Below are 22,223 nucleotides of genomic sequence, written 5' to 3'. Positions count from 1 at the left end.
GTGGATCTCCTTATTGAATCTCAGTTAAGAACTAGCAAATACATTAGGACATCCTGTTATAAAAACCTTGAAGGAAGACGAAAAAGGTGTAAATTGTAACTGGGTATCATAAAAGAATGGAAAAATACAAAGCAAGTATATGTGATCTAATTTTCTGAAATCCTTTGGTTGCCTAATATTGGATTCTTCTACAGAGATTCTTTGTGTGTATTTGCAGCTGCACTTTGATGTAATTGATGTCAATGTGTTCAATATACAATAAGATAGAAACTTCTTATTTGCCCCATTGCTGCTGCCCTTCACCTAACTCTTGCCATTTGCTTAATAATATTCTGCTGTCTGTAGGTGGACAAAGAGAAATGCTCCGGCACAGTGGAGGCGAAAGGACAGACAGAAGCAACACACAGAACACCTGCGTCTTGACAATGATCAGAGAGAGGTGAAAACTGTTCAGCTATAGAGATGTGATTTTTAAATTTTTCCTAATTGCCTGAATAGTGCTCTGTAACCTTTATGAAATGTCTAGACAGTTACTTGCAATTGATCTCAACTCTCCCTCAGGTGTATTTAATATGAATGAAGTTACTGGTTGTTAGCAGGCCGAAAAGACATAGTTTGCTTATTCTAAAAGTTACACCATTTTTACCCCCTCTCAGGAGAAAATTATTTCAACAAGCATATAGGAGAGTTCCCTGAAAATGTCATCATATGCTTTAAAGTTTTGGATTTGTTGGCGTTTGTTTGTTTTTTAATAAAAGAAAGTGAAGGTAGCAGGAAGGGAGGGATTAATCTTAACAGTTTTTAGCCATCTATTTCTTGTCTCTAAATAACTTAGTAATCTTGTGCTTCTTCTGTATATTTGATGGAGGGAAGATAACCACCTCCAGAGAGTGATTAATTTCATCCTAAAATCAGAAGCATTGCCTTTTAGAGTTGCCTGGTTTTCTGCTGTAGACCGTAAAAGAAGTCTTAAGCTGGCAAACTGACACACAATCTCATGCTAAGGTGGGAATGTGAACCCCGCCCATACTGTCAGGTTTGTGTCTGCCTGTTTTTACACAGCATGGTCTGATGCTGGTTTACCTACCTTCTGAACTGATAACTTCTCTCACCAGGGCTTCTGCAACTAACACAGTTATTCTTTGTGGTGAAGGGATTTTGAAAGATCTAAGTTATGTATGCTACTTACGGTACAGTTTCTGATTCACAGACTGCAAACTGTTACACTGGGTGTTGATTTACGGGTAATTCCAAGAATAATCTGGTTTAAAATACCAGAATTTGTTTGTTTGTTTTTTTAATTTAGTAACCTGGAAGCCTTGCTTTTGTTGTTTATTGAAGACAATATTCTCTTGCCTTGTTAAATATCTTCAGAAAAGCTTCATTTGGAATTTTAAAGTAGTCTTGTGTCTGTTAGGATAGTGTTGTCAAAATCAAGTATCTTATCCATTTCATTCTTTTATAGTAGTGATGAGTTTAGCTACCTTTCCAGTGTACTAATTTCCAGAATTTTCTCATTGGTTTGTTAAAATTTTGTTGAAATGTAGTGTCGTCTATGTCATGCATAACCACAAAATAGAAGACTGTCTGCATAATAAAAAAAAAAAACAAACCCGTGTGAGTAGTTTCTGGCTTTGACATGTTCCATGTGCTCAGAGAACTCTAAAGTACTTTTTACTTAGAAGTAATAGACGGGAAGAATAGTTGATTTTTAACCCTATAATTGCTTTTAACAATTATGATGTTTAGTACATGTAAACTTCTGAGATATCAATTACAAAGGCAAAAATCTACCTCTAGTCTCTGGGGTTTTTTTGCTTGTTTTGTTTTTTAACTGACTAATCACAAGTTGATTATCCTATAGGAGTTATTCTGTCACATGAGGCATGTGATTTCTGAGGAATAAAACTTACAAATACACGCTCAGGAGAGGGTAGCAACTGCTGGGTTAATCTGTGCTAGTGTTTTATGCTGTACATTTTTTATTACATAATACTGGTTGAATGTTGACCCCTTCTCCCAGGTGAACCAGAGGCTTTCCTATTAAGTTTGAAAGAATGGGGAGGGAGCCCTTCTGAGATGAACACTGGGGATCAGGCTGAGTAGGAGGCAGTGGTTTCAAAGTGCAATGTTGTCAGTTTTAGACAATTTGAAGCTTTGGGGCAGCCAACAAAAATCTGTGGAATTGAGATTTAGTGGCTTTTAACTTGCAAGTATTTGTGCCCAGTGGAAGGCAGAGTTTACACCAATCCAATGACTCAAGACCTTCTTTTCTTTTTTCCTTTCAGATTAATTACTTATGAATTTGTTTTTATGTTGAATGCTCTTGGAGTTTACATCTTCACTCTTTTCTGTTTTGCATGCTTGCTTTTATTATTTCACATTTGTGCTTACTACTTTCAGTTTACTTGGTCTGCATGGCTTTTTGCTACCAATTTGTCCTGCCAACCTGGAGGCAGGACTCCAAACCTGGAGTTTTCCATGTCAGAGCTTCAGTTGCAGTTATGTTTAGACTGGGACCAGCATGATTGGCCCTTCATGCCCTTTATAAAATTTGTGTCAGAGCATTATCTGGTATGTCCAATGCACAATATGACTGCAATCATACTTCTGGTTAAAGATGCTTATTTTAAGATATATATCATATCTCTTTACTGCAAGGCTGATGGAGAAGGTGTGATTTTCCCTCTTTGCAAAAACCATATCTTATTTGATAAATCTGATTGTTCACTGACTTTTTAGTTGGTCATTATTTCAGTGTAAACTAGAGAATTGCTTATTAATCTGAAATATGTACTTATCCTGTGTATTCTGTCAGTGCCTGTACAGGACTTTATCACCTGTTCACAATTAGCCATGCCCAAACCAATCTGTTATCACTTGGCTTTCAAAGCATTTGTCATATTATTCTTGTCTTTGAGGTGAAAACAATGGCAACTCCTTGATAGCAGTAACAGAGGCAGAAAAGCCTTCAAATATAATATGTTCAGGAAATGATTTTGCTCAAAGTTATTTGCAGATGGCTCACAGCTGAGAGCTGTTAGTAGCATTTTGCAGCTGCTTCCTGAAGACTAGGAGGCAGGCAAGAAACAGGAGATCTGCAGGAATGTAGAGCACAGCAAAGATCTCAAATGTTGTCAAGCTCTAGGCAAAGTTTTCTTGCAGTCTGCATATAGACTAGTATGCCATTTGAATAGTCTTGGACTCAGTAATTATTACAAACCTTCATTTTTATATGAAAAAATAACCTGACAATTCTCAGTGGTGGAGGAAGTAATTGAATCTGTATGCATCTAAATATCCCTGGCAGTTTATATTGTGTTTTTGTTATTCAGCAATGTGTGTGCTAGTACTAGGTAGACAACATAAATGGTGTTTTGTTCTCCAGTGAAGTAGTACTTATGTGTCTCAGCCCAATATAGTGCTACATATAAAATAGGGCCTTTTCTGAAAGAGGAGGTGATCCTTTCCTCCTCATTGCACAGGGGGTGGGTTATAGAAATAAGTTTACCCTCTTCTCTTGGCAAAGTGGTCTCACTTGCACTTTTATCTGTATTTGTCAATTTTCTATCCCAATACAGAAGTATATCCAAGAAGCCAGGAATCTGGGCAGCACTATTCGGCAGCCCAAACTGTCTAACCTCTCACCATCTGTAATTGCACAAACAAACTGGAAGTTTGTAGAGGGCTTGTTGAAGGAATGCCGAAATAAGGTAATACAGAGAATAATTCTGTTCTCTTGCATCTCATATCCATCCGTAATGGACCATTTTGTGGCCAAATGTTGAACCCCTGCTTCTGTCATCTGTTTCTGCTTTATTCCTATAATGATTCCTACAAGGATTTTTGTATGGTATCCCTTTAAAGATTTTTGCATGGTAGTGAAAAATTGATTAAGACATAATGTATTTAGAAATTCAGCAAGGAGTGGAAACTTTATCAAGCAGATTTATGATAGAGAATGTAAAATGATAGGAAGAGATTGAATATTCTGATGGATCTTTATCATCCTGCTGCCCATGTCTGTTATAACATGTTTCGGTTACTGTTAATGAGACTATACTATTTCAACAAGAGTGAATATTCCAAAGAGGAGATTGTGTTGAAAATGCAGGAGCTTTTCTCATAACTAAAGGAAGTGGGTTAACAAACTTCTTAAATATAAGTTTCAAGCACTTCAACTTGACATTAGTTTGTACACATGCTTCACCAGTATATATTTGACACTAGATCCATCTGAATTAAATGTTCATGTTTATACTAACACAATAAAGAGAATAATTATCAAATAGACGCGTTCTTGCTTTGAGTCAATGGAGGTAATAGAGCAATTGTATATACCTTCCTGTAAAACTGGTGTTTAATATGTGCATCTACTTTTGATTTCACTTTTTCATGCAGTTTCATACCGTTTTCTGTATATATGAAACTGTCCAAATAATCCCCTTCACTTAATAGAGGCATATGACTGTTAAAATCCTTGAAGATAGATTCGCCTCTTTCACTGTGCGAATGCAACTCTAGTGAATGTAGTGAGCCTACTGTTAGCAGAGAGAAATTACCAGGGGAGATGAGGAAGAGAAGCTAGAGACTAATTTGGAGTACTTCATTTCAATTAAGACTGTGCATAGGTGCTGAAGGGAGTGTACTCATTTGAGAGTTGCTCTAGAATAGCACCAAAGATGGAGGAAAAAGTGTAAGAGATGAGCAGAAGTAATTTTTCTCTCCAGGTGTTTATATGATGACTATATTGTAACTGCGCAACTGTATTTTAAGAGTTGGTGAGAGCTTTGTTGACCAGTATGAAATTGTGCATGATTTAGGATAATGTGGCTCATTGGGAAACTTGAGATACGCTCCAGAATGTGCTTGGTTTAAATGCAGAAACACTTCTGAGAGAACAGGGTCTCACAGGAATGATGTATCCCCCTGCTACTTTGAAACATTTGTGCACATTCACTGCCACTGGGAGGCAGTGGACATAGTGTACTGCTGCCAGTCCAGCACTCGCCAGGCTTCAGAAACACCCAGGCCTGCCTTGCAGCGTGTTGCTGCTAGGCCTCTAGCTTGTCCTTGTGTGGCCTGCTGTTCCCTTTGTTGGGGCTACTCTGTGGAGGCTTATGTGTCTATTTGCAAGCCGCTTGTTAGAAAGAAGGAAGAGGCTGTAAAGTGATCAACACTAGAGCTGCCATGGCTTGAAAAACAGGGATAAAAGAAATGTAGTCCTACACTAGCTTCAGAAATACTGCGTGCAGCCAATTATTCTGCCAAACCTTTGCTATCATGTGCTTCCTTGCTGGTTATTTAAAAAGCGTAAGTGATCTTGGATGTTCCTGCGGAAAGAAGTAACTCTTTTGCCTTTTCTTTTTTGAGACCAAGAGGATGTTGGTTGAAAAAATGGGTCGAGAAGCTGTGGAGCTAGGTCATGGTGAAGTGAATATCACAGGTGTAGAAGAGAATACCCTGATAGCCAGTCTGTGTGACCTCTTAGAAAGGATATGGAGCCATGGTCTGCAAGTCAAACAGGTGAGGAACAAATATTCCTGTGTGTTGCAAAGCACACTTTCCTGAAGTGATGTTATACTCCTCCTCTCTCTACTTTCAGAGGATACCTTTTGTGTGTACATAGATGTGTTAAAATACTTGTGCAGCCCCCCACTCCCAGCCTTTTTTATGTCACTTACTGCCCCCTTGTCTGTCTCCACTTTTTACTCTGGGGTATGTGCAAATGCACATGTAGATGTGTTCCACAGAGAACATCTTAGAAGACTTTCTTTCTGTTTAACCTGGGGTTTTTGTTTGGCTTGGTTTGTGGGTTTTGGAGGTTTTTTTAGTAGGATGGTAAAGAATACTGTTTCTGTGTTCTTAATAATTTCATTATTGAAGTCACATAAACTATATAGCAGCATATGCTAAAGTTGCTGTCAATGGGATATGGTGAGGTGAATTTGTTTTCATGAAGGATAATTTAGTTTTCAAGAGTAAAACCCTTGCTATTTTGGTTCTTCCTGGATGATGTAGGGATTGTTAAATGACATTTGTAAGATCACTAGTTAGAGGTGTTGTTTTTCATATTAAATTAAAAATTGTTTGTCGTGGTCTTCTGTTTGGAGTTGCTTGTGGGAGTAGATGGAGTTTGGAAGGCCTTTATCCTTTCCTTCTCCTTTGTATAAAGGAATAGCAAGGACAGTGAGGATTATAAAATCATAGAATGGTTAGGGTTTGAAGGGACCTTCAAAGGTCATCTAGTCCAACCCCCCTGCAAGGAGCAGGGACATCCCTGACTAGGTCAGGTTGCTCAGAGCCTCATCCAGCCTGGCCTTGAACGTTTCCAGAGATGGGGCATCCATCACCTTTCTGGGCAACCTGTTCCAGTGTTCTATAACTCGCATTGTAAAAAATTTTTTCCTAATTTCTAATCTAAATCTACCCCCCGCTATTTTAAAACCATTACCTCTTGTCCTATCGCAACAAGCCCTACTAAACAGCCTTTCCCCATCTTTCTTGTAGGCCCCCTTGAGGTACTGGAAGACCGCTATAAGGTCTTCCCGGAGCCTCCTCTTCTCCAGGCTGAACAGCCCCAACTCTCTCAGCCTGTCCTTATAAGAGAGGTGCTCCAGCCCTTTTATCATCTTTGTGGCCCTCCTCTGGACCTTCTCCAACTGGTCCATGTCCTTCTTGTGTTGGGGGCACTGGACACAGTACTCCAGGTGGGGTCTCACCAGGGCAGAGTAGAGGGGAAGAATCACCTCCCTCGCTGGCCACGCTTCTCTTGATGCAGCCCAGGATGCGGTTGGCCTTCTGGGCCGCAAGGGCGCATTGCCGGCTCATGTTGAGCTTCTCATCCACCAGCACTCCCAAGTCCTTCTCCTCAGGGCTGCTCTCAATCCATTCCCCGCCCAGCCTGTATTTGTGCCTGGGATTGCCATGACCCAGGTGCAGGATCTTGCACTTGGCCTGGTTGAACTTCATGAGGTTGGCACAGGCCCACCTCTCCAGCCTGTCAAGGTCCCTCTGGATGGCATCCCTCCCTTCCAGCGTGTCGACGGCACCACACAGCTTGGTGTCGTCGGCGAACTTGCTGAGGGTGCACTCTATCCCACTGTCCATGTCACCGACAAAGATGTTGAACAGGGCCGGGCCCAGCACGGACCCCTGAGGGACGCCACTCGTGGCCGGTCTCCACATGGACATTGAGCCGTTGACCACCACTCTCTGAGTGCGGCCATCCAGCCAACTCCTTATCCACCGACTGGTCCGTCCATCAAACCCATGTCTCTCTAGTTTAGAGAGAAGGATGTCATGCGGGACAGTGTCAAAAGCTTTGCACAAGTCCAGGTAGATGATGTCAGTTGCTCATCCCTTGTCCACCGATGCCGTCACCCCGTCATAGAAGGCCACCAAATTGGTCAGGCACGATCTACCCTTGGTGAAGCCATGTTGGCTGTCACCAACCACCTCCTTGCTCTCCATGTGCCTTAGCATGGTTTCCAGGAGAATCTGCTCCATGACCTTGCCAGGCACAGAGGTGAGGCTGACCGGCCTGTAGTTACCTGGGTCTTCCTTGTTCCCCTTTTTAAAAACTGGGGTTATGTTCCCTCTCTTCCAGTCATCGGGGACCTCACCAGACCGCCACGACTTCTCAAATATGATAGCCAGTGGCTTGGCAACTTCATCTGCCAGTTCCCTCAGGACCCGCGCATGGATCTCGTCAGGTCCCATGGACTTGTGCACCTTCAGGTTCCTTAGATGATCCCGAACCTGCTCTTTGAGTACAATGGGCAGTTCTTCATTCTCACAGTCCCTGCTTGCACCTTCTACAGCTTGGGCGGTGGGACAGGAACTCTTGTCGGTGAAGACTGAGGCAAAAAAGTCATTGAGAACCTCAGCCTTCTCCATGTCCTGGGTAACCAGGACACCAGTTTCCTTCTGGCGTCTCCGTGATGCCAACAAGGTCGTAGCCCTGCTCGTGTGCACGCATTTCCAGCTCTTCCTGTTTATTCCCCATGCTGCGTGCATTGGTATAGAAACACTTCAGCTGGGCCCCCGACAAAGCTGACTTGCTGGCTGGAGCAACAGGGGTGCTATTGGACCGCAGTTCAGGTTTATTTGCACTTATCTGTGATCCTTCCTCAGCTTCTGGACCCTCGGTGCTGGCACTGGCACCATGCTGACAGCAGTGGGCTGAACTGTGCTCCCCATAGTTGTTGGCTTGGGGTTTTTTTGTTTGGGTTTTTTTTTTGTGTGTGTGTGGTGGTTTTTGGTTTTTTTTTTAAAAAATAATATGCAGAATAAAGTTCATAATCCAGACAACTGTAATTCAATATCTCTGTTCCCAGTACCCAAGCACCAGTGTTTAAATATGCTCTCCTTCAAACTATTTAATAGTTCTCTATGTGAAGATTTATCATGTGATTCTCTCCCTTCCTTCTTGTATATCGCTTAGGATAGAAGCTGTACTGCTTTTGTCTTAGAAGACAGAGCATCAGTATACTCTGCTTCAACTCAGATTTGGGCCTTTCAGACCACCAGACGGCCAACCCTACATAAGGTTAATGCTTTGAATTGATTGCAGATGTTGGCAAACAGTGCTGAATGGTGGAATAAATAGGGTGGTGGAATATAAATAGAGGCCCGATTGAGGAAGTGCAGTGCACCTCATGTTATGATACACTGTTTAACACAAGAAAAAAGATTTAAAAAAAAAAACACACCACCAAGTCTCTATATGCTCTTGCCTTTATTAAATATGCAAAAGCCTGCTGTTTTATACATCGATTTTATTTTATTTTTCAATAATGAGCCAAGGAAGACTCTTCTTTGTCAATTGACCATAGTAGGGAGGATGGCTTGCTTTCCACCAATCCCTGCTTTTACCTCTTCCCTGCTGATGAACCATGATAGTCCTATGTTAGCTACATGCTGATTCTTCCACACCCTGATAGTCCTACATTAGCTACATTCTGGTTCTTCCACGTGCAAAGTGAATCCACGCCCACAGCAATGTAGGAGAGTTGTTTGATGTAGGATCTAATGGCTGAAGTAGTCTGAGCTTTCAGAAGGCCTTGGTTTTTCCCTTGCCTATTCTCTGTCCCACTGCTTTCCTTAAGCTGTCCTCCTTTCCCTTATATAGATACAGCTTGCATCATCGTTGCTATTTGGTGAAGCTAAAGGAGAGTAACAAGGTGGTAAAAGAAGTGGGTAGATGCGTGAATTCTTGCATTCATAGTGATTGTTGACATCTGTTTGCTGCAGGATCCTTTGTTTGCTGCTTTATGTGATCTCTTGCAGTTCTCCTTGACATGGCAGCTAGTTGCTGAATACTGGACTGTGTGTGCATGTGTATATTTATTGAGAGAAATGCCATTTTGGATGAAAATGTTCCCTAGTTGATATTGTTCATGCTTTCTTTTTATAAGACTTGCAATTTTGGCTTTCCAAATTGGATCTGTCAGGTGCACACATGAGGCATTGAGCTTCTCTGGATTTTTTTAATATCTTCACTACTGAATGCATTTTTTAAATAGATTTCTCTCAATACGGATGTTACAGACACACTAGGCTTTGTCTTGTGGAGGCATGACACTTCTGGAATAATCCCTCATAGAATCATTAGGGTTGGAAGGGACCTTTAAAGGTCATCTAGTCCAACCCCCCTGCAAGGAGCAGGGATATCTTTGACGCGATCAGGTTGCTCAGAGCCTCATCCAGCCTGGCCCTGAATGTTTCCAGGGATGGGGCATCCACCACCTCTCTGGGAAACCTGTTCCAGTGCTCCACCATCCTCATTGTAAAGATTTTTTCCTAATTTCTAATCTGAATCTGCCTCCCTCTATTTTAAAACCATTACCCCTTGTCCTGTCACAACAAGCCCTGGTGAAGTGTTTTCCCCCATCTTTCCTATAGGCCCCCTTTAGGTATTGGATGGCTGTTATAAGGTCTCCCCGGAGCCTCCTCTTCTCCAGGCTGAACAGCCCCAACTCTCTCAGCCTGTCCTCATAGGAGAGGTGCTCCAGCCCTCTGATCATCTTCGTGGCCCTCCTCTGGACCCTCTCCAACTGGTCCATGCCCTTCATATGTTAGAGGCTCCAGAACTGAACGCAGTGCTCCAGGTGGGGTCTCACCAGAGCAGAGTAGAGGGGAAGAATGACCTCCCTTAATCTGCTGGCCACACTTCTGATGCAGCCCAGGATGCATCATGGTCATTAGTTCTTTATGTCAGCTGTAGTGAGCTATAGAATTAAAGTGTTCAGAGATTTTTTAAATATAAGGGTTCTTTTTAAAAAATTCAGTGTTGGCTCATAGTTACTGCACCTCCAAGAAGGCACTTAAATGATTTTACATGCCATTGATAATGCTGAATTGACACCTGTTGCTTTACAGTCATGACTTCTTTCTGCACAGAGTTGTAAATAAAAATATGGGTTTATAATATGACTACTTTTCTGAAATGCAGAATTGCTAAATCTTTACTGAGATTTCAAGTTAATATAATAATTTAGGAAGATGATAAGTAAAACTAATTAATTTCCTCTGTAAGTAATTCCAGTTAATGTGCCGGAGAGTCTGTGTTCAATTACTGCTGCCTTTCTGCAACTTTGCAAGATTTTGATTTATCATGCAGAATATTTTAGGATTAATCCATGAATCTTTTTAGTGTGCCAGTGAAGGACTTCCTCACACTCTGCTTTAAGCCACCAGAGGTTTAAGAAAGCAACATAATGAGCAAGGTGCACCTTTTAACATCGTGTGACGGATTTATCTTGGCCTAAATACTATATCCCAAATTTTAAGTTGGTTTTATAATCTATAGAGCTGGAGTACTTTTGCTGATAAGCTTTCATTGTCCTGCTTGTATTTTGGGTTGTCTTTTCTTACTGTGTTTGTGATTATCCAAGTCCTTTGCCTGATGAAATTGAGGGGGATCTTTTGAGGTTCTGAAAATTGGCAGTGTGTACCTATAAGCCCTTAATTACCCTGAAGGGAACAGATGCACAAGACTTGGTCTGAGTGTAAGATGGTTTATGCAGGCTAGGTTTGTGTCTCTTTGGTTTTACTGCCAGAGAGGAAGGGAGGGCAAGACGCATAGTACAGGTTACAGCCTCAGACTTAGAACTCTGCTTGCACATAGTGTTTTACAAGCCTTTAAATATTTTCTTGTCGTGTTAATGAACTATGAGAAATTAAGTTCAGTTGACTTTTTCTGGTTACCGGAATCATCTTGCTTTTCTTTCTCAACCTCTTTACAGCTCCTGAGCACTTCCAACTTGTGTCTCATTTTTGTTTTTTACCAATGACTTTATAGGAAGAAACATATTTAAAGCAAGTTTTTGTTATGACTGATACTTTCAATGATGATTTAAACTTTTTTTTTTTCATTCAGCTGATAGTGATTTCTTTAACTAATTTTTTGTTTGGTTTTAATTTTAGGGAAAGTCTGCTTTGTGGTCTCATCTGTTACACTACCTAGAAAACAGACAGAGAAAAACTACATCAGGCAGCTTCTGTACCTCAGGTAAGATTGACTTCTGCTGGGAGGAGGTGATAAAAAACTGCAAGTAAGAGCCACCTGCAGATTTGCACCATGCAGGGATTGTTTCCTTGGAAATATCCTTCACTCTATATAACTGAATCACGTATTCCATCTGCTAGAGAATTAATATGGACCTGTGTATTGTCTCAATATGTTTTGTGAAAAATAAACTTGTTTGAATTGAGTGCACTTGTTTGCGTCTGATATCTGACTACTGCAGTAGTCAGATACCAGAAATTTCTGATGTTTCAAAGATAGGCTTTAAAATGGATTGCTCTGTTACACCATCCTCCATGTGACACATAGTCAGTGCATGACTGGGAAAGCATATTATGTTATGAATATGCATATCAAATTGTGCTGTACATCCTGAAGTTTTCCTTGAAAAACAGCTGAACAGTAGACATTGTTTAAAAGAAAAAGACACTTAAAAAAACCAAAACCACTGAAGAAACATTTTAATTTTTGCTATATCAAGTGTTGTAATAAAAGTAATATTGCACATAAGATCCAGTGATAATCTGTTTCTAAGATTCTTAATGTAATTTTTAAACACTGCTTCTTGTGTCAGATGGGGGCATAGGGTATAACTTTGGAGGGAAGAAAGGATTTAGGGGAGGAGATGGGTGGTTTTTTATTTTGGGGTTGGGTTTTTTTGTTTGTTTTTTGTTTTTTTTTTAAAGTTGCTGTAGGCAAAGAGCTGAGCATTACTGACATGCACAAGGTCCTGTAAGCAATCAAAAACTAAGATTTTGAAAGTATCTCCTGAATGTCACTTGGTCCACAGTATTTTTTTTCATGTCAGACTGAAGTTACAGTCAGTTTCATGCTTTCTAAATTGGGATTGAGGGCAGGGACTGTATTTAATATACAGCTTGATTCTAGAGTGGAATTTGAAAGATAAGAGTAATAGTATTGCTTAAAATCCCCCAAATGTGCTACTTTAAAAAGTAATGGTGTTAAAAGAGTATGAAAAGTGATAGACTACTTAAGCATATGACATGTAGTATACTGAGTAAAACATGTTGAACACTTTTTTCTGGTGTCAGCAGTGCCAGACAGTTTTATTACATAGAAAGAAAATAAGGTAGTCTTTAGGAAATCAAACTTGACTAGTATATGTCTTAAGCCATTTGATGTGATACCAATTTCAGCTAAATCTAAGCTCATTAATGTGTTAAAGCTCTGTGTGATGATCTGCATAACCATCTGTGTCGCATATTAGATTTTCATGTCATTTGAATTTGAAATATGCTACAATATCTTCACAAAGCAGTGAGTCACCACTAATGCAAGAGTGCAAGTTAATTCACCTTCTTTTTTACATTGATTTTAAAATCTTTAGATAGATAGATTTCTACTAACAAGAAATTCTGTTCTTCTGAATCTAGGTGTACTTCTTGATTCAGAAAGGAGAAAGTCTGATACCAGTCCAGCCATGTCACCTCTTAAAATCTCTCTCATCCAGGATATGAGGTGTGTTTAAGCTATTAAAACCAACACAGAAAACCTGTGAGATTTGTATATTTGTTTCTGTGTATAATGCGTACAATACAGAAAAGTATATGTTTCATACTGAGGAGATTTTATATTGTCACAGCTACTAGCTTATAGAAATAGCCTGACACAGTTTTCATCTTTTTGTAAGCATTCTGTATTGTTTTATTTCCACAGAGATGGAGTTGTAGCATATGCATTTTCTCACTCTTTGCCAAGTTGGTTGCGTAGCTCTGAGCTCATTCTTGCTTCTCAGTGAAGAAATCAGTTTTTTAAACTTGTTTGATCTAAAGAATGGGTTTGTCTAACATTGAGTACTGTAGTGTGAATAAGACTATAACTTCTGCTTAATACCCTCTTTTCAGTACATCAAAAAACAATATGCAGAACTTCTAAATTAACTTTGAAAGGATTTTTCTTTCCTCTTTTTTCCTTACTAATATCTAATTTTTTTCTCAGTGGAGAGGAGTGAATTGAGGATTTTCAAGGGACATGCTTGTCTTTCTGAAATATATAATTTGTCTTGTATGCAAGAAAAGCTACTATTGAGCATGCAAAGACAGTATGTAATTTTAGAAAGAACTCAGCCATAAATATTGTAGTGATAAGGTCCAGATTGATTCTTAAATCATATGAGGCAATGGGCCTGGTTTAGAATTTTGTAAATATGGCACTGCATTGCAGGTATTTCCTTTTCAGTCTCTTACTCTTTTTCAGCTGGATATGCAAGGAATTTAGATACTGCTGAATATTAAGGTCATCATGCCTCTTTTTCCAGTAGTTTGCCTGATATTATGCATTCTTGGCAAAATTCCTTCTTCAGCCTAACATGGTTCAAAAGAACTGTGATACTTTGAAAATACTGGGCAGTGTCTCTTTGGTTTTTTGTTTTTTTTTTTTTTTTTTCCAGGCATATTCAGAACATTAGTGAGATCAAAACAGATGTTGGCAAGGCCAGAGCCTGGGTTCGTCTCTCTATGGAGAAGAAGTTGCTCTCTAAGCATTTAAAACAGCTGCTTTCAGATCATGAACTCACAAAGTAAGATGGTTTATCTTGGGAAAGCTTTTAAAAAATTAAACCTGTTTAGTTGTTTGACTTCAAAAACCCAGAAATGCCTATTCTTTCCACTGCTTAGAAGTGTGCAAAAGAAATAGAACAAAGTAGCCTTCAAGTATGTCTCTGTACCTGTGTATTGAGCTATTTGGGAATTAAGATTCAATGCTGGGATTCTTCAGATACAGCATCAGTTCTGTCAGAGTAGACTGTCTGACTTGGAGGTGAAATCTTAAAAAATTACTAGGGATTAAACGGATGGAGTATAAGTCCAAATGCCACTACTCTGAGTCAAGCTTTTTATCTTGACCCTCCTCTGTAAGTGTGGGATATTTTGTTTTCCTTGGATTGTTTGGCAGTGCATGGCAAAGTGCAGCTTAGGTCCTGGCTGCAGTTCCGTCATGATACTATAAGAGTGTAAAGGCATATCCAGATGTGCTTCTGTGGTTCTTGTTAGTGTTACTGAAAATGACTGTTCCTTAGCTTCTCACTTCTGTCTCCAAATCTGAGACATTTTTGTAACTCGTTTCAGTGCCATGTGAAATAATGTAGAGAAAATCAACTTCTAGTGTAGTTTGAGAGCAGATGAATGGTGTACATGCAGTACCTTGAAAGTGATTAGGAAGGCTGTGATGATCAGTTACTGTATCTCATTTTGGGGCAGTAAGCTCAAGATGAGATCTGGTAATCTTTTGAAACCTTCCATCTAACTCTTTCAGAACATGAATGTCCACATCTCTAGATCAAACTAACAATGTCTCAACTTTGTTTGTCCTCTCCTACACAGTAAAGGTTTTGCATTTGTACCTTGCTTAAGAACATAAGGTGAATTACGTTAGTAATAGTCAAATATCTACTATTATGATCCTTTTTTTTTGTTGTTTTTATTACTTCTCCTAAAGACTTCAAAATGTGACTTTCAATTCCTTGTATATAAAGTCATTAAAAAATTATGAAAAGACCCAACCATTGAGACCCAAAACACTATTTAAAGAGTAATTGTACTATAGGAAGAAAATGGTAGAAGTATATTAAGTATGAGGGGGAGGGGGATGTCAGTCAAAACTCAAGACTTGAACCTGGAGAGAGTTCCAAATTCTGCTGGCTTAAACTCTATTAAAAGTACTCTGTGCTAGTGCTTTTTATAAGTATGCATCTTGAATAGCAAAAGGACAAATGCTTAGCACAAGGACCTATTTACTTGGTGCACATGTACATGATATTATCTTTGTAAACATTAATAATTCTTCTGTAAATAGTTGCACAAATCAGAGTACTGGCCATATTTAATTGTTTTAGGAGTAACAATTTGAGTTTATTGGTATATAGGTTATTTAGTATAACCTGTGCAGAAAAAAAAATGTATTGCTGATAAGGTTGGATATACTGTTTACTGTGTGGTAATTAAAGGTTATTTTCTATTGGCCCTAGGAATTGTCATTAGCTTTAATAGAAGGCTTTTTTTTCTGGAGACAGCTTAGCTTACACTGTCTACTCTTCCTTTCCTCTCTTCCCATTCACACCGCCTTCCAGGAAATGTCTTCTCTCCTCCAGTCCCCCTGAACCTGCACTGCTAATTACTTGAGATTAGCCTTGTACTGAATTATGTTGGACTTTCTGATGAAGCTGTGACCTTCTAACAGCGAGCAAGGAAAAGGTGAAGGACAGAGTGAGGACAGCTAAAAAATCTACCTGTATCTCTAAATTAAGGTTAGGCCTCTCCAGTGAAGTCAACAGTCCAGATCAGGTTAAATTTAGCAGTGTTTGTCACATACCGAACAAGTGCTGTGAGAGGACTTTCCGCATACTCCATCCCCAAAAAAGAAGGAAAAAAGCCCAACTGTCTTAAGACTGGCCAATGCACTGTTTGTGTCTCAGGCAGATTCTGATTCTCTAGAACAGAGTGAGACAGCAGCAAAAATATATATTTAAAATGAAAGTGACAAGCAAAGGAGGAACTTGCATGGGAATGACATCAATTCTTTGCAATCTTGAGTGCTTTGTGCTGCATATTTAGATAGAATCATAGAGTGGTTAGGGTTGGAAGGGACCTTCAGAGGTCATCTAGTCCAACCACCCTGCAAGGAGCAGGGACATCCCCAACTAGATCAGGTTGCTCAGAGCCTCATCCAGCCTGGCCTTGAATGTTTCCAGGGATGGGGCTTCCACCACCTTTCTGGGCAACCTGTTCCAGTGTTCTATAACTTGCATTGTAAAAAATTTTTTCCTAATTTCCAATCTAAATCTACCCCCCACTATTTTAAAACCATTACTCCTTGTCCTATTGCAACAGGCCCTGCTGAACAGCCTCTCCCCATCTTTCTTGTAGGCCCCCTTGAGGTACTGGAAGACCGCTATAAGGTCTTCCCGGAGCCTTCTCTTCTCCAGGCTGAAAAGCCCCAACTCTTTCAGCCTGTCCTTATAAGAGAGGTGCTCCAGTCCTTTTATCATCTTTGTGGCCCTCCTCTGGACCTTCTCCAACTGGTCCATGTCCTTCTTGTGTTGGGGGCTCCAGGACTGGACACAGTACTCCAGGTGGGGTCTCACCAGGGCAGAGTAGAGGGGAAGAATCACCTCCCTCGACCTGCTGGCCACGCTTCTCTTGATGCAGCCCAGGATGCGGTTGGCCTTCTGGGCTGCAAGGGCGCATTGCCTGCTCATGTTAAGCTTCTTGTCCACCAGCACTCCCAAGTCCTTCTCCTCATGGCTGCTCTCAATCCATTCTCCGCCCAGCCTGTATTTGTGCCTGGGATTGCCATGACCCAGGTGCAGGATCTTGCACTTGGCCTGGTTGAACTTCATGAGGTTGGCACGGGCCCACCTCTCCAGCCTGTCAAGGTCCCTCTGGATGGCATCCCTCCCTTCCAGCGTGTTGACAGCACCACGCAATTGGTGTCATCAGCGAACTTGCTGAGGGTGCACTCTATCCCACTGTCCATGTCGCCGACAAAGATGTTGAACAGGGCTGGGCCCAACACGGACCCCTGAGGGATGCCACTCATGACCAGTCTCCACTTGGACATTGAGCCGTTGACCACCACTCTCTGAGTGCGGCCATCCAGCCAACTCCTTATCCACCGAGTGGTCCGTCCATCAAACCCATGTCTCTCTAGTTTAGGGAGAAGGATGTCGTGTGGGACAGTGTCAAAAGCTTTGCACAAGTCCAGGTAGATGATATCCACTGCTCGTCCCTTGTCCACCGATGCCATCACCCCGTCATAGAAGGCCATCAAATTGGTCAGGCACTATCTGCCCTTGGTGAAGCCATGTTGGCTGTCACCAGCCACCTCCTTGCTCTCCATGTGCCTTAGCATGGTTTCAAGGAGAATCTGCTCCATGACCTTGCCAGGCACAGAGGTGAGGCTGACCGGCCTGTAGTTGCCCGGGTCTTCCTTGTTCCCCTTTTTAAAAATTGGGGTTATGTTCCCTCTCTTCCAGTCATCAGGGACCTCACCAGACTGCCACGATTTCTCAAATACGATGGCCAGTGGCTTGGCAACTCATCTGCCAGTTCCCTCAGGACTCATCAGGTCCCATGGACTCGTGCACCTTTAAGTTCCTCAGATGATCCCGAACCTGCTCTTCGAGTACAGTGGGCGTTTCTTCATCCTCGCAGTCCCTGCTTGCACCTTCTGCAGCTTGGATGGTGGGACAAGAACTCTTGTCGGTGAAGACTGAGGCAAAAAAGTCATTGAGTACCTCAGCCTTTTCTATGTCCTGGGTAACCAGGACACCAGTTTCCTTCTGGAGGGGGCCTACATTTGCCTTGGACTTTCTTTTGTCCCCTACATACCTGTGGAAGCTTTTCTTGTTGCATTTTATATCCCTGGCCAGATTCAGTTCTGCCAGGGCTTTGGCCTTCCTCACCTGATCCCTGGCCACTCGCACAGCCTCTTTGTAGACCTCCCAGGCTACCTGTCTTCGTTTCCACCCTCTATAGGCTTCCTTCTTTACTTTCAGTTGGTCCAGGAGCTCCTTGCTCATCCATGCCTGCCTCCTGGCCTTTTTGCCTGACTTGTTCTTCGTCAGGATGCACCTCTGCTGAGCTTGGAGGAGGTGCTCCTTGAATGCAGACCAACTTTTCTGGGCCCCTCTTCCCTCCAGGGCCGCCTCCCATGGCACTTGGCCCATCAGGTCCCTGAAGAGGCTGAAGTCCGCCCTCTTGAAGTCTAGAGTTGAGAGCTTGCCATGTAGTTTCCTTGCTGCCCCGTGGATCTTGAACTCCACTGTGTTGTGGTCACTGCAGCCAAGGCTGTCCTTAAGTTTCACATCCCCCACCAGTCCCTCCCTGTTGGTGAGCACAAGGTCGAGCATGGCACCCATCCTTCTCGGTTCCTCTATTGCCTGCAGCAGGAAGTTGTCGTCCACGCATTCCAGGAACCTCCTGGACTGCCTGTGCCCTGCCGTGTTGTCTCTCCAACAGATGTCAGGGTGGTTGAAGTCCCCCATGAGGACCAGGGCCTGTGACCGTGAAGCTGCTCCTATCTGCCTATAGAGCGCTTCATCTGCTCTGTCTTCCTGGCCAGGCGGCCTGTAACAGACCCCCACCGTAATGTCCCCCGTCCATCCCCATCCTCTCTGTCAGCTCCTCCTCCATCCCCAGGTGGAGCTCCACGCACTCCAGCTGGTTGCTGACGTAGAGAGCGACACCCCCTCCTTGTCTCCCCTTCCTGTCCTTTCTAAAAAGCTTATACCCCTCCATGTTGACGCTCCAGTCATATGAGTAGTCCCACCACGTCTCCGTGATGCCAATGAGGTTGTAGCCCTGCTCGCGTGCACGCATCTCCAGCTCTTCCTGTTTATTCCCCATGCTGCGTGCATTGGTATAGAGACGCTTCAGCTGGGTCCCCGACAAAGCTGACTTGCTGGCTGGAGCGACGGGTGCTATTGGACCGCAGTTTAAGTTCATTTGCACTTACCTGTGCTCCTTCCTCTGCTTCTGGACCCTCGGTGCTGGCACTGGCACCATGCTGACAGCAGTGGGCTGAACTGTACTCCCCCTCCCCCAGCAACACTAGTTTAAAGCCCTCCGGACGAGCCTGGCAAGCCTTTGTCCAAACACACTCTTCCCCCTCTCGGTTAGGTGCATGCCATCCGTCCCTAGCAGCCCGGGCTTCTGAAAGCACGCCCCGTGATCTAGATACCCAAAGCCCTGGCTGTAGCACCACTCCCTGAGCCATGAGTTAACCTGCCAGATATGTCTGGCCCTTTCAGGTCCCTGCCCTTCGACCTGGAGGATTGACGAGAATACCACCTGTGCCCCAGAGCCTTTGACTGTTGAACCCAGAGCCCTGAAATCCCTTTTGATGTTTCTCAGGCTGCTGCCGGCTGTGTCACTGGCCCCCACATGAAACACCAGCAGTGGATAATAGTCTGTGGGCCGTATGAGGCTAGGTAGTCTCTCGGTGACATCCCTGATACGAGCCCCTGGGAGACAGCACACCTCCCGAGAGAGCGCATCAGGGCGGCAGATGGGTGCCTCCGTACCTCTCAGGGGGAAGTCACCCACTACTACCACTCGTCTCTTTTTCTTGGTAGTGCTAGTTATTACACGAGCCGGTCGGGCTACCTCACACAGCTCCAGTGCCTCCCCCGAGGTCCTGGGTCTTACTTGTTAAGTCTGGAGAGCAGCAAAGCGGTTCTGCAGGGGCACCTCGGGGTTCTGAGGAAGCTTCTGCTTCTTCCTCCTGCACCTTGCCATTCAGTGGCATCTTCTGCCTGCTTGCTAATGTCGTGTGTCAGTGCGGGGGGGGGGGGGGTTGATTGGTTCACTGGGTGCTGCGGTTCCGGTGCAGACTGTGCCTGGAATCAAGCGTCCAGCTCCCTCTCCGCCTCCCTGATGTCCCGCAGCCTCCTGCAGCTCAGCCACCTGCCGCAGGAGCTGCTCCACCTGGGCGCACCTTCTGCAGTCAGGGCTGCCGCCTGCCCCTGCCCCGGGAGTAGGGCCCAGGCATTGCCTGCAGCCCGAGGTCTGCACCGCAGCCTCCCGCCTCGGCTGCTCCGTCTGCACGGAGGCATCGACCGCCGCAGGGGGTGCCGGTGCAGGCCTCCCGGCCGGAGATGCAGCCTTTGTTCTCAGGCGGGTGTTGGCCACATTGCCCTGAGAGGCGTGAATCACCAAGTGTCCCGGGGCGGCGCCCTCGCTGACGCTTCCTGCGCAAACTGCCGCGCCGCGCTCCGGCTCGCTGGCGCTCCCTAGGTTCTGCTTTATGCGGGGAGAGGGGCCGGACAGCCGGTGCCCCGTGGCTCCGCCCACGTCTCGTCAGCAGCTCTCGCGGAAGCTGCGGGCTGCTGGCGCCTCGCTCCGCTCCCCCCTGAGCTTCCTCAGCTCGGGAATCGCCTGGCTGCGCTGCTATGCGCTGTGCCGCGCCGCTGCGGATCGTGCCGACTCCGAAGCCGTTGCCTCGGCGACTAGATATCTTACTTAAAGAAAGTAGATATCCTACTTAAAGAAAGATGTTCTAGGCAGCATGGATTTACAGTGTGCTCTGTTTTTTTTTTTTTTTTAAGAGGAAGCAGTGCCAAATTCAGCAAGGTACTAAAAGTAATTGTACAACTTGTGCCATTTTTCCTGTTAACATGACTGTGTGTTGTTATTTTTTTTTAAACAACTGTTAAATATTTTAATTATCCCATTCTTTTTACTTGGCATTTGCTAAAAAAAATATAAGAAAACTGAAACGTTTGTTTTCTTTCTGCAAAGGAACTAGAGTTAGGGAACAGAAGGAAATCACATAGCTTCACTCCCTTGAGACCTTTATGTGCACAAGTAAACTGAGAAATCTTACACGTTGAAAAGGCACTACTCGTGTGGACAGGCTGTCTAAACACGTGGTTCAGGTTGTTCAAGTGAAACATGGACACAGTCACCTGTGAGGCCTTTGTGTGGTTACAGGCAGGTTCTGTTGATTTAGGGCTCAATATCTTTATTTCCATTGAATATTTCCTGTCAATCTCTAGTGCTATGTTTGTTATGTAAGTGAGAATATGTGTGTGTGTTGATCATCATTGATTTGTTTTGCAAATTCCTGGCTTGTGAGTCACTTGCTGACTTTTTTGTAATTGATATCTGAAATTGAGGGGATTTATCAGGATGGCCTCCTGGCAGGAATGGACTATCCATGGCCATGTCATCATTTCTAACACCTAATTCATACATTCATAATGTTTTGAGTATTCCTATAGTGTCAACTGGATTTTGATGCATCTTGGCATGCTCTTCTTTTATGATTATTCACCCAACACTGGTATTTTTTATTGGCTGTATAAGGAGCAAAAATAGTGGTAATTGCTACATACAAGTGAGTAACTCTGAGAGTATTTTCCGGTCAAAAATTTGCACTTGAAACACTTGAGATTGTAAATTCTTTTCAAGGTTTCTCAGTTGCAAGTCTTGCAGTGTTAAATTCTACAATGTGTTTGAGTAATTTCAATAAATATATAAGATTGTTTCTGCTTACTGTGCATTTTTCTGCATGGATTTAGTGTCTCCAGTAGTGAGAAGGCTACTGAGCTACATCTTTTGGTATTTCCACTTAAAAGAAGTTACAGTTCTGTGCAGTGTTGCAGTCCTAGCAAAGAGCTTGCAACCCAGTAACAGGGAACAGTAGGACTTTAGGCCACCTTTGCATGTTTATGATTTTGATTATATCAAGAGCTGTGTACTATCAACACTGAAGCTATGCTCTAGCTTAATGTGCAGGTTGTTGTAGGCCCTGAATTATCACCTATAACCTATTATAAACAGATCACCCCAGCGTTTGCCCTAGTGTCCTTTGAAAACAGCCTTCTACCTGTCTTACGTCATGTGCTAGAGGACTCTCCCATCTGCTCAGAAGTAACTTATGAGGACTCTCTTTACTTCAGTTCTGTTATTTTACATGTCCAGAATAAGTCAGAGAATTTTTTCCATGAAAGTACAAAATTCCATTTTCCATCCTTTAGGGTGGTTTTGGGTGGGAGAAGACCCTTAGACCACCCCAAACCTTGCTTCTGAGTGGTGAAAAATAGTGTGAAGTCTTGGACTGATGCACTTGGGAGACTGCAGAATTGCAGAGTGTTGAGATATCATAGCACATTAAATACTATTGACTCTACCAGTATCACTTGGCACTTGTAATTGCTTGCACGTTCTTTGTA

The 22,223-nt window shown here is 43.0% G+C and overlaps 1 protein-coding gene across 9 annotated transcripts in view; it reads left to right on the top strand.

Moving 5' to 3' along the window:
• LOC104479695 (DENN domain-containing protein 5A) overlaps positions 1-22,223 on the top strand; it is an 82,986-nt gene that overhangs the window by 50,799 nt on the left and 9,964 nt on the right. For 7 of the 9 annotated variants that reach the window (XM_086750205.1, XM_086750207.1, XM_086750201.1 and 4 more), the window contains 6 exons: positions 346-439; positions 3,582-3,713; positions 5,374-5,526; positions 11,431-11,515; positions 12,925-13,009; positions 13,941-14,069. In XM_086750205.1, coding sequence (XP_086606331.1) covers positions 346-439; positions 3,582-3,713; positions 5,374-5,526; positions 11,431-11,515; positions 12,925-13,009; positions 13,941-14,069 — 678 coding nt within the window. The remainder of the gene's footprint in view (positions 1-345; positions 440-3,581; positions 3,714-5,373; positions 5,527-11,430; positions 11,516-12,924; positions 13,010-13,940; positions 14,070-22,223) is intronic. The other 2 variants (XM_086750208.1, XM_086750202.1) reach the window with 1 other exon arrangement.

The sequence above is a fragment of the Chlamydotis macqueenii genome, chromosome 5 (genome assembly GCF_036417535.1).
Source record: "Chlamydotis macqueenii isolate bChlMac1 chromosome 5, bChlMac1.mat, whole genome shotgun sequence".
NCBI classification, from domain to species: domain Eukaryota; kingdom Metazoa; phylum Chordata; class Aves; order Otidiformes; family Otididae; genus Chlamydotis; species Chlamydotis macqueenii.
The sequence above is the reverse complement of the archived record's forward strand: the minus strand, read 5'-3'. Positions and strand labels throughout refer to the sequence as shown.